General features: G+C 43.7%; 1 protein-coding gene across 6 annotated transcripts; it reads left to right on the forward strand.

The window, feature by feature from the left end:
* Nucleotides 1-3,375: 3,375 nt before the first annotated feature.
* LOC310870314 (small ribosomal subunit protein mS40-like) lies at nucleotides 3,376-16,311 on the forward strand. Of its 6 annotated transcripts, none has more exons than XM_083781487.1 (8): nucleotides 3,376-3,401; nucleotides 4,063-4,208; nucleotides 6,414-6,484; nucleotides 7,045-7,113; nucleotides 9,046-9,112; nucleotides 10,952-11,011; nucleotides 11,974-12,054; nucleotides 13,003-16,311. In XM_083781487.1, exons 2-8 carry the CDS (start codon nucleotides 4,142-4,144, stop codon nucleotides 13,926-13,928), a joined length of 1,341 nt encoding a protein of 446 aa, XP_083637613.1. In that variant the 5' UTR covers nucleotides 3,376-3,401; nucleotides 4,063-4,141; the 3' UTR covers nucleotides 13,929-16,311. The 6 variants fall into 6 exon arrangements, with proteins under 6 accessions (XP_083637613.1, XP_083637617.1, XP_083637614.1 ...); XM_083781491.1 differs by having other exon boundaries at nucleotides 13,053-13,270; XM_083781488.1 differs by lacking the exon at nucleotides 10,952-11,011.
* The last annotated feature ends 692 nt before the right edge of the window (nucleotides 16,312-17,003 follow it).

The raw sequence follows: 17,003 nt of genomic DNA on the forward strand, positions 1-17,003 counted from the left end.
TGGAAGAAGATGATGATGATGTGGTTTTATGCAATGAAAGTCTAAATGACAATATGTGTGAAGCTATACCATTACCAATTCTAACATTTCTACAACAGACATCTGCTATCAAAAAATGTCACACACGGCTTGAAGAAGCAGCAGCGCAGGACTCAACATTTAGACGGAAACTTGAGAAATTCAATCTAGCCAACACATCAGTGTCATTAGTGTCTCAGAAATGTTCTAGGACAGAAGTATGCACCATATTAAACAGCTTTGTAGAATACACACTTCGGTCTCCTTTCCTTGGAGATGACCTGCTTTGCCTGAAAAGTCTTAGTCTGTATAGTTGTACTCAATGTGGTGACAAGGCCTTACCATCTACAAAGAACATGTCACAATTCATAGTGCAGCCACTTGACGTGTCACAAAAAGGCATCTTAGACACTATTGCACAAATATTACCTGCTCAATCTGAACAATGTGAAACATGTCAGCAGGAAAAGAGCTTATCAACATATGAAGTAATTAACAGCCCACAGACCTTACTTCTCCTGTTAAGAGCTGGCACAAAAATTCCAAAAACGTTCAATTTATCCTGTCTGTACCACCAAAATGAGTATGCTTTGACCAGTATGTGTGTATTTTTCGACAGGCCACCATATGCGTCATTGTACATCCTTAAAGATCATAAATGGCATATCTGGACAAATGAATCGAATGACACAGCAGGCTATACCTTTGAGCTGATGCAAAGAACATCCGCTCGACAGCACACAAAGACAGTAGTCACAAGTAGTTTCTATGTCGTGTCATACGAGAAAATAAACAGTCGAGAAATAATCAAGTTTCGTCAGGACAAACAAATGCATAAATGCACAGACAGATGCAATCAACGCACACAAGTGACACCCATTCCAAAGCTAGAGGTAACTCCTTGACCTGACTTAGCTTGCGTAGAGAAAGTGATTTCATGTCAATGCCCCAAGGCACAGCACTTTTTTGAGCGTTGATCCCAGTAGAAGGTCTGCTGCTGTGAATTTTACACCTCTCTCGCTTAGCGGAGAGTGGGGTGTGGTAGAGGACATCTCCCCGAACACGTGGGTATGTCCAGATAGTTGCCTCGCGGAGGCCTCTTTGTCCAGTGTCCATTCTGGGTCCGGAAACGGTACTTTTTGTCAGCATTGACCCCAGTAGAAGGTCTGCTGCTGTGAATTTTACACCTCTCCCGCTTAGCGGAGAGTGTGGTGTGGTAGAGGACATCTCCCCGAACGCGTGGGTATGTCCAGATAGTTGCCTCGCGGAGGCCTCTTTGTCCAGTGTCCATTCTGGGTCCGGAAACGGTACTTTTTTCAGCGTTGACCACAGTAGAAGGTCTGCTGCTGTGAATTTTACACCTCTCCCGCTTAGCGGAGAGTGGGGTGTGGTACAGGACATCTCCCCGAACGCGTGGGTATGTCCAGATAGTTGCCTCGCGGAGCCGTCTTTTGTCCAGTGTCCATTCTGGGTCCGGAAACGGTACTTTTTGTCAGCCTTGACCCCAGTAGAAGGTCTGCTGCTGTGAATTTTACACCTCTCCCGCTTAGCGGAGAGTGTGGTGTGGTAGAGGACATCTCCCCGAACGTGTGGGTATGTCCAGATAGTTGCCTCGCGGAGGCCTCTTTGTCCAGTGTCCATTCTGGGTCCGGAAACGGTACTTTTTGTCAGCATTGACCCCAGTAGAAGGTCTGCTGCTGTGAATTTTACACCTCTCCCGCTTAGCGGAGAGTGTGGTGTGGTAGAGGACATCTCCCCGAACGTGTGGGTATGTCCAGATAGTTGCCTCGCGGAGGCCTCTTTGTCCAGTGTCCATTCTGGGTCCGGAAACGGTACTTTTTTCAGCGTTGACCACAGTAGAAGGTCTGCTGCTGTGAATTTTACACCTCTCCCGCTTAGCGGAGAGTGGGGTGTGGTACAGGACATCTCCCCGAACGCGTGGGTATGTCCAGATAGTTGCCTCGCGGAGCCGTCTTTTGTCCAGTGTCCATTCTGGGTCCGGAAACGGTACTTTTTGTCAGCCTTGACCCCAGTAGAAGGTCTGCTGCTGTGAATTTTACCCCTCTCCCGCTTAGCGGAGAGTGTGGTGTGGTAGAGGACATCTCCCCGAACGTGTGGGTATGTCCAGATAGTTGCCTCGCGGAGGCCTCTTTGTCCAGTGTCCATTCTGGGTCCGGAAACGGTACTTTTTGTCAGCATTGACCCCAGTAGAAGGTCTGCTGCTGTGAATTTTACACCTCTCCCGCTTAGCGGAGAGTGGGGTGTGGTACAGGACATCTCCCCGAACGCGTGGGTATGTCCAGATAGTTGCCTCGCGGAGCCGTCTTTTGTCCAGTGTCCATTCTGGGTCCGGAAACGGTACTTTTTGTCAGCCTTGACCCCAGTAGAAGGTCTGCTGCTGTGAATTTTACACCTCTCCCGCTTAGCGGAGAGTGTGGTGTGGTAGAGGACATCTCCCCGAACGTGTGGGTATGTCCAGATAGTTGCCTCGCGGAGGCCTCTTTGTCCAGTGTCCATTCTGGGTCCGGAAACGGTACTTTTTGTCAGAATTGACCCCAGTAGAAGGTCTGCTGCTGTGAATTTTACACCTCTCCCGCTTAGCGGAGAGTGTGGTGTGGTAGAGGACATCTCCCCGAACGTGTGGGTATGTCCAGATAGTTGCCTCGCGGAGGCCTCTTTGTCCAGTGTCCATTCTGGGTCCGGAAACGGTACTTTTTTCAGCGTTGACCACAGTAGAAGGTCTGCTGCTGTGAATTTTACACCTCTCCCGCTTAGCGGAGAGTGGGGTGTGGTACAGGACATCTCCCCGAACGCGTGGGTATGTCCAGATAGTTGCCTCGCGGAGCCGTCTTTTGTCCAGTGTCCATTCTGGGTCCGGAAACGGTACTTTTTGTCAGCCTTGACCCCAGTAGAAGGTCTGCTGCTGTGAATTTTACACCTCTCCCGCTTAGCGGAGAGTGGGGTGTGGTATAGGACATCTCCCCGAACGCGTGGGTATGTCCAGATAGTTGCCTTGCGGAGCCGTCTTTTGTCCAGTGTCCACTTTATAAAGTCCATGCACTCCAGTGAATAGCATTTATCCATTTAGATAACTTTATTATTATTATTATAAGGATTTAATTACTTATTCTTACACAGAAACATAATGTGTGTCTTATAGCATCATATAGCATCATTTAAATGCTTCATTTGTAGTTTTAATGTGCAAATTAAACTTTTTTTCAATACTCTAGAGGGTACTCTTATTTTGAAGAGATCGTCCACCGGAAGTCTTAAATTAGCTCACTAGATTAGCTCACTAGACGCTGCCTTTTAGTTTAGCCTGATGCTTTCAAATTCTGTCTATGTTGACAGGCGGCAGCGTCGACTGTAAAGACAACTCGGTATTTGCTTGTTTTATTCTTTGATTAGGTGGATTGTCTTTGGTTGTGTAACTTGTGTTCACTCTCCTTCATTTATACCCTAAGCCTACTACATATGCGTATACTGCAGAACTTAGGATAGCTTAGTTAGCTTAGCAGTTAGTTCACACTGACTGTAACTGTTGTTTTACTCTCAGAATTTGACATAATCTGCTCGGTGATAATAGTCTTCCGTTAACATAATATTCAAATCTTCTATTGTATAGCCGCTCAGATAGCTGGCCTAAAATGTAGGCCGTTCCAAATATGATATAGTTCTCAAAGTGGGTCCCCTTGAGGGGGTTTGAGGGGCATAAAAGTGTCAAAAATGACAAAAAGTCATGCATAAAGTCTGTTTAATCACTCTTTAACCTGATCGGCCCTATTTGAAAATAGTGATCTACAAGCTGTGTGAACACATTGTGAACGATAGATTGGCTATATTCAATAAGAATTAGAAACACAAATGCTGTATGGGGGTATGGGAAATACATATTTAAATTTGGGGGTCACTGACAGAATATGGTTGCACACATTTTGTGGCTATAATGTAATCCTTTAGTTCGATCTGTGTCTCTTTCTCTGTGAACCAATTTTTTCACCCTCCTAATTTCAGTGGGTTGATTTTTGTCCTTACATTTAGCCTTCAATTATGATACAACCCATGTCACAACCAGCCCTTCATTCCAGACCAGTGTGTTGAATCAAGTCTGCAGGTGAAAATGAGTTCTCCAGAACCAGTCGAGACCTTTTCTATTAAAGAGGAACCTGAAGATGACCTGGACATTGGTACGTTTTATTATCTATCTTTTCTTCTTTCAACGTTTACGGTAATTCTGTTTGGTTGCTATGGTTGACAGATCTCCATTTGTACACAGAATTCATCAGACTTTTTATTCTGCCTCTTTTGTTCTCCGAGATGTTTTTAAGTAGGCATATGCGTCCCGCGTCAAGACATTAACATGAAACTAACGTTGCGTCCAGGGGACGCATGCTATCTCACCTAGACTAAACATGGCCATTGCTGAATGGTTAGAATGGTGCCACGGTCCCAAGGTTAAATTCTAGGCCTCTGCAAAGTGTCCCTGAGCAAGACACCGGCTGTTTTTGCCGGCAAATTTGAATCCGCTCCTCTAGACCAGAAATCACACAGGCTGGGGCAGGCTACTTGATTGATTGATTGACATTTTTATTTCACAGTATTATGCTCTATGCAGAATGGGTACATTTAAACGAAAAATATACAAAAACTGTGTGTGGACGACACCATGATTAAGCATTACACTTGTATACAACAGGGTCCACCATTTTCAATTCATCAGAACATTGACATACAAATATACACTTATATATTAAAAACAGGAAATCATCATATAAAGAAAGTAAAAAAGGGAAAAGGGGGTGTGGGGGGGACTCAGACTTTATTTACAGGGGCCAGTTTCGAATTGCAGCTGTCCGTAGGTGCTCTGTGAGAGCGGTTTTGAAGGAGTCAAGGGATTCACATGTGTTAATGACTGTTGGTAGGGCGTTCCACATTTTAGTGGCATAGGAGCGGAATTAATTTAATCCCTTCTTTGAGCCGAATCTGGGTTGCACGTGGTTTGTTGAACTCCCTCTGGTGTTGTGAGTGTGGACTTCGTTGACATTAAGGACGTTTTTAGACAGTTACATCATTACATGCAACGGCGTAGAGTCTGTGGGGGCCACGGGGCTGCAGCCCCCATGAAGAATCCTAGGGCCCCTTTAGGCCCCCATGAAGATTTTCGTGGACATTTTATATTTACATTACAGATTTCCTGGGAATTATTGACCCTCTGTGACTCTGTCACAGTCAGAGCATACTATTTACACATATTTACACATCCTCTCCGCCTGGCTGTTCAGAGGTGTTAAAAGGGTTGGGTGCGGCCACTGCGGCCACCCAGTACTCAAATGCTAATCGGGTTTCTTTTGTTTTCACCTAGCCAGGGAGGTATAAATATGCCTACAGTACAGTGCCCTGCTTACTTTTCATTCACAATGAAACCGACACCAGCTAAGAAGGGTCGCTTCGTCCAGAGAAAGCTACAGTTTGCCAGTGATGCCAGCCTGTCGCCACTTAAACCTACCGCCGAAGCAGCTACTCCGAGTCCAACGGTTCTTTTAAGAGCCAATAATTCCTGCAGCAGTAACCAGAAGAGAGAGATACTGTTCGCCGCCAGTGATGACAGCCTGTCGCAGCTGAAACCTGACACCGTACCACCTACTCCAGCCGCCTGGATTGATTCTGAAGACAGTCAAGACACTGTCCTACACAGATCATTTTCAGGGCTGAAGAGACTTAAGACCTATCTGCGATCCACAATGCTGCAAGCGAGACTCAATCACCTATACTCTGTTACAAGAATTTAGTAAATAAATTGGACGTGTCTGACATAGCCAACGAGTTCATTGACCGCTGTGCTGTAAGGAGAAACACTTTCCTCGTGTGCTGAATGGTACGTGAATAATTGATCATGCTGAAATGCTGCAACAAGATGCTGAAACAATTTAAATCTTTACTATTGATCATTGGAAATGTTGAAACAATTTAATTCTTTACTGTTGAACATTGCATGCTGAAATGTTGAAACAAGATGAGTGAATCATGTGTTCTGAAATCGTACCGCTGTGTTTATTACCAATCTGTAAATAAAAGTACCAGCAAAAAAAAAAAAACTTATCTTTTCCACCGGGGGGGGGGGTCTGCGGGGGGCCCCCATGAGGATTATCATAACTCTTCGGCTCTGGACATGGTATCTTGGTGGTGTAGCGAATCTTGTAGACCAGACCCATTGCAAGATGCAATACTCTGTCGTCAACCCTAAGCCATTCCAGCCTATCAAATGGTCAGGGGTGAGGTGGGTTCGGGGAGTGAGGCCAAGTAGTAGCCTGACCAGTTTGTTTTGTCAGTCAGTCTCTTAAATCATTGAATCTCGTTGCCTTATTAATGATCCCTCCCATTCTCTTACGTAGAATATATTGAGCGATATGAAAGAGACCATGAAGGAGACTTCCCCGTACATTTGACACGCAAGTATTGCATTGTAAGAATACTTTTTATATATATATATATATTATTTTCTTTGCCAATTGCTTCCTCCCCACACAAATGTCTTTGTTGTCATTGCTGTTGTATGCTACTGACTAACCTACAAGTGAGGAGCCCCCACCGGAAGGAGAGCCGTAGCGCGAGATTGATTGATTAAATAGTCTATTAGACAGAATGTAAGCAGCAACAGAGTACAGTAAAACATATTACCAAAAAAAGCCTTTGTTCTACTCCTGCCCAAAACTCCCTGCTGACAGATGCCGCCCCAGCCTGTAGGATTACACACAATGACAATTATCACTCCCCACCGGGCTTCCTTCTACGGAACACAGGCCAATTGTGTAATGTTGGTATCTAGAGTAGACTATAGTACTGTAGAATCTCGACAAAGCTGGACTGCTGGATGCACCACGGTGAATTCAAACCCACAGCCTTTACAGTGGTGGACAGGCACTTTACCACTGCATCACCCAAGAGCAAGAATAATGGTTTGGATTCTCACTGCACACACTACATGTTAAGTATTATTACTTAACTTCTTCTCATCTTGTTTAGATGGGAGCCAAAATCTGCGAGAACCCATGTCCAATTTGCAGGGATCCAAGCATCATCATCCACCATCAGGTCTGTTAATATCACAATTATAGCAATCCATGTTACTGGCATTCATTTGATCAATGTAAAAACAAGCACAACTCAGTCTATTCAAACAACAGCAACAACAGCCTTGCACGTGGGTGCAAGGCTCAGCGAGATTGAATGTATATGAAAACAAAGAATATCCAGCACTCCAAAGTCCTTCTGGTACACAGGCGTATTTCGGCGTCAAGCCTTCTTCAGGGGGAATTCATTTATTATTTATCATACTTTGATGCCACAATTGTTACATTAACCCCGGCGTCCATATTTTGGACAAGTTCATATAGGTCACATTCTCACCTAATACTTCGGTAGACTCATGCGTATGGGCGGAGATTTTGGGATTCTTGCATATTTAATTTGCTGCGGTTTGCCTTCACACTGTCATCCGTAGCAATTGGAAACGCAGCAGGGGGACCTTTATCAATGTGTTCCATTCATAAACCTAGCCTACAACACAGTGAAATCTATTGTGATAAAATTATACTCATAACGTGCATGTGTCGTGCCGTCTGGGACTGGACCCCCCCCTCTCTCTCTCACTATACGCACGCAGCCACACTGCCACACACTGTTCTTTTGGGCATGCAGGCACAGCGCTGAGCGCACTGATATAACAGACAGCAGCGCAAAATGTTTACACGTTTATTGAGATGAAAGTTCCAATCCCCACTAGTCCCCACACAGTGACAGCACTCCATGTTTACGGCACGCATAGCGCCATATGTGCCCTCTCCCTACGCTCATTCTGTAGCTCCGAGATGAGGTCACACACTGAGCCCCTCCCACCGCGTTTCAGAAACGGCGCAAGTTTCCGCAAACATCGTTTCTTATCCTTACCACACCATTAATCCAAAACGTGTAGGGCCGATGCAGGTTTACACTAATTCAAACTTAGGATTCAAACATGGAAGCGACTGACAAAAGACGGGACGTAAAGGCTCAGTTCAAATGGCGAGTTGGATTTTCTGGGCCGATCCTAAATTTGAATTAGTGTAAACCTGCATCGGCCCTACACGTTTTGGATTAATGTTCTGGTAAGGATAAGAAACGATGTTTGCGGAAACTTGCGCCGTTTCTGAAACGCGGTGGGAGGGGCCCAGTGTGTGACCTCACCTCGGAGCTACAGAATGAGCGTAGGGAGAGGGCACATATGGGGCTACGGCACGCACAGACAGACAGAATATTCTGTAGGCTATAATACTATTACACTGCACTGCAGTGTTCTTCTTTCTTAAGCAATTGATTAATGTACTCGTCCTCATTTTGATCAGGGCTTCAGTCTCTTCATTCGACCACGTCTATCCACAGTAACGGGACATCTTTGCGCTGCGTAAAATATGCTTTCTCCGTCTCCAACTGTCTTCAGCTCCTCACCCGCCACATTGTTTGCTTCATTTCCTTTATTTACTGCGGATTGCATTCACACCTGCACCGAATCGTAGTCAAGTGCAATTGGAAGCGAAGCGAAACCCCCGTTTTTGGGCGGAGTAAAATGCGGTTCTTTGCTGCGCATTAGGATTCGAATGAGCCTTCACACCTGCCAAACGAAGCGCACTTTCTGAAAATGCGCAACAGGATTCGTTTTAATCGCAGCAAAGCTCTCTGGTGAGAATGTGACCATAGACAAAAATGCTCTGATTGGTCACCCACAACTCTGGGGTGAGTGAAATGTAATTCAAACTGAGGAATGACAGACCCAATCTGGCCAGACCCTGGTTTCCAGGCTCGGTCCAGTGTATGAAAGACAATTTAACGATTTAATAATTTAACATTTAAATCTCTTCAACATGATTATTATTTTTTCCACAATTATCATCCCATACCTGAAGTGCAATGAGTTTGTGTACATTTTATGTTTTTCGTTCACGTTCAGATATAAAACTTTTAACCAAAATCATATTCCTCATTCCACAGAATGTGAAGTTGTTAGAGCAGTTCATAAACCCAGACACTGGGATGGCTTATGACCACACTCACACAGGTATGTCAATTTATTAAAATTAATTTGAGCTCAAACATTAACAAACGGCTAAATGTCGAGAGTAAAGGGTACATTAAAGTGACAATTGAAGCTATTTTCACAATATTTATCTATGGAACCTAGTTAAACTAAATGTAATGCCTCAACTGCTACAATTCCAAGTGCTTGTCAGGGTGGGGGGTCCCCAGTTCATATATGATTGACACGCCACGTCATGCCACCATATACAGCATGGCAGTCAGTCCATCACGCCTCGTGACACACTCCATATATTGCCGTCTCCATATATGAAGATCACAACACTGACCTCATAAAACCCTGGAATTCCATACATGGAGAAGACTAGATCATCACCTAGATCTGCATATATGGAGCCGGCCAGCAACTACATGGACTTCAAACCTCAAACCCTTAGATCTCCATATATGGAGCTGACCTATTGTCCAGTGCATGTTGATCCTCCCCACCCGTCCTTTCTCTTCGATGTCTCCCTTTTGACTGATACCTGTCCATTCAAACTCTAGACAGGCCCGTCCCAAAGTTATTAGTGCAGCCGGCGAAAACTAGAGTTCTCAACAGGCCCGGAAATGAAGGCCTGGCCCTCATCAAACCCTGTACACTCAAGTCACTGCCCCCACTGCCACCCTTAGATCTCCATATATGGAGCTGACCCCACACTCAAGACACGCTCCATATAGGGTCAGTATAGAATTAATTCCATATGTTGATCTGACTCCCCATCATACCCATGCCACCCAGGCGGATGTGTGCACTGGTTGCACCGCCCTCAGGGCGTCTTACTGGTAATAATAGTAATAACTAGAACTGCACTCTGTCGAGTGCATACTTGCTTGTTGCACGGCCTACTAGTGCGCAAGTAGCGCGCAAGTACTGTCGACCACTACAAACTGTCAAATATCAGCTTCTCTGTGAAAGAACGTTTGAAATATTGAATTATTAGGTTAGCTATTTGCTACGTACCTAGTTTTTGGAGGTAAAAAAGTAGTATTGTGAAGTATGGTAAAAGTTTCTATCTATAAAAGAAATACAGTTCTATCGAAGTCCCCTGGATCCCTTTTTAGTTTCTCAAAGAAAAATAAATCATCTATCTGATGAAACAAAATGTTGTAATTAATACGGATGAGTGACGGCTTTCGATGGTGACGTATATGTCGATCAGTGTCGGGTGGATTAAAGAAATGCCTCCATGTCATTTGTAAGTTGATTAGCGGTATACTGTGGTTACTTTGCGTATGCCCCGTTTGATGCGTATGTACCGTAGCAGCATATGACGTCAGGGTATAACTGCATGGTACAACTACATGTAGCTCTCAGTGATGACGTAATAAAGATGTGGATTAAAGGACCCAATGCCAGGGTGTAATTGGTTTTCGATGGTGACGTAATGGCGATATGTTTTAGTGTCAGGAGGATTAAAGGTAATGCCCCTATATGTATACATGTATGTAATCTGACACCACTGCCATATCAAGCAGAAGTAGTCATTACGTCATACGCTGGCACAGCACATACACATCAAACGGCGACATACGCATCGAAGCACTGGATGAAAACTATTACTTGCACGCTCTGCTTGCGCAAGTAATAATGTAACAATCTGTTCCCTACGTTCCCTAATGCAATTCCAATGGTAAGTTGTGTTGTGTTCACACCAAGAAGGAATGGCTGATTTATCCACGTCCACGCCCCCAAATGCTCCTATGTGTGATTGTGTGTCTCAAAGAACAATGTGATTATCGCAGCAGCCCTATTGAGAGAAAGGGAAATAGATTGATGCAGAACAATCAAACCTTTTCCCCCATTTTGTTTCTCTTTTAGGTCTGTGTATGCAACAACAAAAGAGACTAAACGAGGCAATTAACAGAGCACGGGACTATGGTATGTCTTCATCTTCTTCTTGGTTTCCGACAGGCTGTGCTCTGAGATGTGTAATGCTGCCAAACACAGGCAATGGGTTTACTGTTTTATCCTACAGTTTAAAATACAGACCAGTAGAGTGGAGAAAGGTCAAGACTGCTCTTCCAATAATATAGAAAATTCAACTCTGCTGAAAATATATTTGTCACCACTCATTATATTTGCGTATATGCGTTTGATTTCTGCGACGTGGCGAAGGCATATCTAATATATGTTTGTTTTAAATCGATGGTTTCCCTGTTCTTCCATTGCTGAGTAGAGGGAGTCGAGACAGACTCACGTCTGCTGCGCCAAGCAGACTGGCGTGTTCGTTTCCGTATTTACAATACTTCTCGTCTTGAAACAGACATTTCTCCATTAAATACAACGCGCGCATGCATGCCTGTGTGTGTACACGTTAACACACCGCACACACACATTCCGGACTCCGGACACACAGCTCCTAGTGCCGTGCCAGCAGATCAGACACAGCGGCCATGCCTGGGGGAAGTGCTCACAGCACTGCAGGAAAATGCTACACTCCCTCTGCCAACCTGGGGAGTGCAACGGACTGACCTCACGCTTCCTCTATGCATGAGGAGTCCAAGCTTCTTTTCAGACGTATAGCACGTGGAAGGAACACGTTATTACAACGAGTTCCTTTCCCCCCCCCATCAGGTGCCCTGGCTGGCCAGGGGGAGGCAGCGGAATTGGTATTTTTCTTTACACCTGTAACAACTAGTTTTAATTTTGGTTTTCAGAATTTGCATTGTCGATGCGGTCAGCTTTCTGTGGCATTGATTCAGAATATAATGATATGCACGCTCGACTCTGCCACCTCCCCCTCACAACAACCATGCCTGCATCTTATGTTTATTTTCATTTCTCAATTCTGATCAAATAAATGACGACGAGCAATGCCCATTAATGTTCCTCTCTTCCAGGCTTTCTACCCTTTAAGATTCCTAATGTGGAATTCACAGAAGACTCCTTCACATCACCACCTCCATGTCTGAACTCCTTTGGTGAGACTACTTGTTTGCGCTGTGTGTGCCAAAATATAAAACAGGCATTGAGTCGGCATTGAGTCGTTTATCCCCTTCAATAATACCAATTGGTATTCATGATGGAATGAGCAATACAGCTAAACGTGTGGGTAGGGCCCCCGGAAATGGGGTCCTGCAACATTGACAGTCTGTGGTACCGTTGTGAAAATCTTGCCTGTAAATGTCTGGAAGAAAGCATACGGTTCCTTCTTCTTGGAGTGTTGTCTTACTTTGACTTCACCAGTCTCACAGAACTTGGTCTTATGTTAGGAAATGGTACCAGGTCTGACACCAAGTAAATGCTGCCATCATGCGTAACGGAACAGCAGCTCCCAATCGCCATATTCCATGGGCCTTATACTGAAGGGTCAAAGGTGGCATCTTTCCATGGAGGCTGTGTTGCTGCTTGGAGCATACATAAACTCAGCAAAGTTGCAGGACCCATGCTCGGGTTTGATTGATTGATTGAAATATTTATTAACAGTTTGTAGAATTTACAGTACATTTTAAGCACAAACTCAATACAAAGATTGTTAACTGTGAGTGGACGACCCGATTAAGCATTACACTTGTTTACAACAGGGTCCACATTGTTCAATTCATCAAAAGGTACCAGTCACACTGGCACTTTGATCAAACCTAAAGCGAGTGCCAACAGAAGGATGTTGGGGGATATTGGCAACTCTTTGGGAGGCACGACCCACACGTTTAGCTGTGTGGCTCATTCCACGATTACACAATCTTTACAAGTTGTACCTCATTGTAAAGGTGACTAGCAAATCATCACGATATAAATAGGAATAATGGCCCAAAGTTAATCTAACCATAATGACGGATAACTAACTACTTATGTAACTCTGATCCTCTACTACTACTAATAATAATAATAGCATAATAGTTAAGCCATTTCTCGTATATTTTGCCTAGTCTTCCTGCACCTCCCTGTGTGTAAAAAGAAGATTTCCCCTGAGATGCAGAAGTGGAGCCCCAGGCAGGTCCAGGAAGAACCAGAGCCTCCACGGATCAAAGAAGTACAGGAGGAGCTACTTCAAAGACTAGAGGAGGCTGATGGGTCAACATCGACATTACTAACAGTGAAAAGTGAAAATTATGATGAAAACAGAGACACAGAGCCTGTAGCCAGCACCTCAACGGAACACATGAAAACACAAGCTTATGTAAAGAACTGGGTACCATCACAACCAATTAGTGATGACCAGCTCCTCTCTTCACACGGTTCTGAATCTGACACTGAAGACCGTGATGAGTGGGAGGAGTCTAGGGAAGATCAGTTGGGCTTAAACACACTGATATCACACAATACCCAACATGTGAAATCACAACAAATCTCGAGCAACAAGCTGTTCCAGGACCTGGAATTATCAAAAGAAACTCACTCCATGAGGAGTCACACAGAGAAGAAAAGTTATAGTTGTACCTTTTGTGGGAAAGTCTTTAAACGGAGGGGACATCTGAACAGGCACACAATGACTCATACAGGGGAAAAGCTGTTTAATTGTACAGTTTGTGATAAAATGTTTAATCGAACAGGACATCTGAAGACACACATGATGATTCATACAGGGGAAAAACCCTTTACTTGTGCAGTTTGTGGCAAAGGCTGTGTTCACATGGGTCATCTAAAACAACATATGAGGACTCATACAGGGGAAAAGCCCTTTACGTGTTCAGTGTGTGGCCAAGGTTGTGTTCACATGGGTCAACTAAATACTCACATGAGAACACATACAGGGGAAAAGCCCTTTACGTGTAAAGTATGTGGCAAAGGCTTTGGTCAAATGGGTAATCTAAATACACATATGAAGACCCATAAAGGGGGAAAGAACGTTTAGTTAATTTTTTGGTAGACACAATATAATTGTTCAGCAGATTATTAATAGAAATATAAAAAAACCTGATGCACAATATAAAATTGGTCACATATTGGTATTGCCAGATTCTTAATAGAATTATTAAATCAAAATCGTGCCGATGTCAAAATAATGCAACTTAATAGCTCCAATTATGTTGATACGTTGTTGAGCTGTGTTCATTGAATGGCATTACTAGGCAGCCAGTCTGCCTGTCTCTTTCCCAAAGACAGCTGCTTGTCTCTTAATTGTCCCTCCCTCCCCCTCCTTTCACACAGACTAGGAAGGAGCATTCCACTGTAGCGCAAACTCTTAGCACAAAGTTCTTACCGATGTCCATACAATCCACAATTGTCAGAGCGTTTCTTATAAATCTTAAATTAGATTTGAGCCGTGATGGTGCTGTGGATTATATATTTTTTTACACAAATGTGCATATTGCCTCGGTTTGAGTTAACATGAAAGCATTGGTGTAATCACATGCACGCACGTACACGCGCACACACCTATACATGTGCGAATGCGCACAGAACAGCTGATAGCCTAGTGCACAGGTTATCAACTGATTGTGAACAAGGGACCACAACCCTGACTTAGAATCAACCTAGGGACCACAGTTGTGTTGGGTGGGGATATGGGCTAAGATTAGTGCTTTTGTATCACTATGCATCCCATGTGTATACAACATCCCACTGTTTCTCAACCAACTGACCAATTGACCATTGACTACTAATAATAATGACTCAACCAGACAATATGGTGTACTTCCCCCTCTTGAGATTCTCACTCCCTTTTTCTGTTGAATTTCTTGACCTCCAACTTGTCAGTAAATGACTATACGGTCATCATAGGTCACCAGGTCATTCACTGGTGTATGTTAAACATCAACAAATCCTACATTACTAAATGTATGGTCAGGGACCACATGCAATACCTCCACGAATCGCCAGTGGTCCACGGACCACCTGTTGAAAAGTTTGCTTTGGACGAATATCTTCTTCGATGGAGAGGCATTCTTGTTGCATGCAAACAGAACTGAACAACACAGAACCAGGAGCCATACTGCTGTGTTGCTTTAATTACTGTGTATGATGACGTTCAGGACAGGTAAAGAGTTAAACCTATTGTAATGCAAAGTAGCCATTTTATTTGGGTACTTGACAGTGGTCATGAATCTATGGGGGCTCGCTAACCACCAGTAAACCTGTAACAATGTAACCACTGGATGATTTGGGTACTTGATGCGTCTTCTCTTGATTCTAGGCCGGGGTACGCATTCTACAAGCAATGAGCTCAATATAAATGTGATATAATCAGTATCAACATAACATTTTTGCTTTTTAACCCATTTTGACCTGAGCCAATTCTAAAAACCTAAGGTTGTCTGAAAACCTTCAGAGAGAGAGAGAGGGGCACACAGAGGTACCTCCCGGCATGAAAGGTATAACAACATAAGGTTACACCAGGTCTAAATGGGTTGAAGACACCATACATGTTACCTCATTCATTGTCAGGACTTGGACAGCGCAGATTCATAATTCTATTCATGATTAAATGCATGTAATAAAGGGTTGACTAGATTTTTGTAGATGTTTGCTGTGTATGATGGCACATACGTTAAGTGCTAGGTGTCATTAGTTTGATTACCTAATTCACATCAGGGCTCGCCACAGCAGATCACATTTTGTTGTCTGCATATTTGATTTGGCGTTTGTGCAGGGCTCCCCTAGCTAAGCCTGTCTTCCCAAAAAATGAAAATAATTGACAAGAGAAAAACATATATTTTTCTTTGGTCCCTCTGTTTCTGCCTGGAACACGTTAAAATGGTTACAACAGTCTTAGGGCCGATTCATACTCCTATTTTACCGCTGTTTCGGCGAAATGATTTCGGCTCGTCAGAAATTTTCAGTAGCACCGAAGAGACGACTTTAGGACGGTACCCGCCCCCCTGAACCTCAAATGACGTCACATTGTAGGCTCTACAGAGTCGAACCGACTTTTATTCGGCTCTAAAATAGAAGTATGAATCGGCCCTTAGATTCAGTCAGCAGCTTGTACAAGCTGTGTGTAAAAGCTACATACTGTAAATACTGGCTGTCAGTTAGTGCTGCAGTACTACAAGCTACTAGTTAAGTTATTATTTCAGTTTTTTTCAACTGCAGATTCACACACCTGAAATTAACTAATCATGTATGTCTGCAGTTATTTGGCTGATGGTCTATTCCCCTTAAAGAAATTGCACATGTCCATATTCAATTATTCATGAAAATTATGTCCATATCCTGCATAACAGCTGAGGGGAATAAATAACCTTTTGATGTTTGCAGGGTTGCTTGCATATTGCTGCCTCTCATTGCCAGGCATATAGGACTGCCCGTGACTTTTGCACAATGAACCACTATTCAGTCAGAGAGACGTCAATGAAACCTTACTTGGTGATCCTGCTACAATAACCTTAAATTTGTACCTCCTGTTGTTGCTGAAATATTCTATTTTTCTATGAATACAAAATAAAACACAATTAAATGAAAACATTGAATGTGTGTGCGTTTCTGCTCACTGTTTTCACTGTTATTTGATTAAATACCTAAAATATAATAATCACAACACACTTCTGTTGTAGTTTGGCAGTGAAGTGATTTTCCATAGAAATAGCCTATTCTACAGTAGATCGCTTAACAAAGTCCTGTGAGCTAATCGGACCAAAATCAAGCCCAGGTTTAAACTGGGATCCTTGTGGTTCCCACCCGGTCACTATACCCCTGAGGCCTGAGCCACTGCCGCCCCCTGGAATGGAAGAGTTCCGTTGTCCATCAGTCAACTTTGAGGCTTAATCATTTTGGCCAGGAGTACGCTGAGCTGTGGATATACTGTACTGTATGTAATTTTGTTTTTGTCGCAAGACAAATTTCAGTGTGAGCTGACAAAGTACTAGGGGTTTTGACAAAACAAATCTACAGAACGCAGCGAATCAGGCTGGAACCCAGGCTAGTAATACGTTTAACCCATGTGAAAAGGACATTTATTGTGTGCTGGGCTGGCTTTGCATACATACCA

The sequence above is a fragment of the Protomyctophum parallelum genome (assembly GCF_964188405.1).
Source record: "Protomyctophum parallelum genome assembly, chromosome: 14".
In the NCBI taxonomy this organism is placed as follows: domain Eukaryota; kingdom Metazoa; phylum Chordata; class Actinopteri; order Myctophiformes; family Myctophidae; genus Protomyctophum; species Protomyctophum parallelum.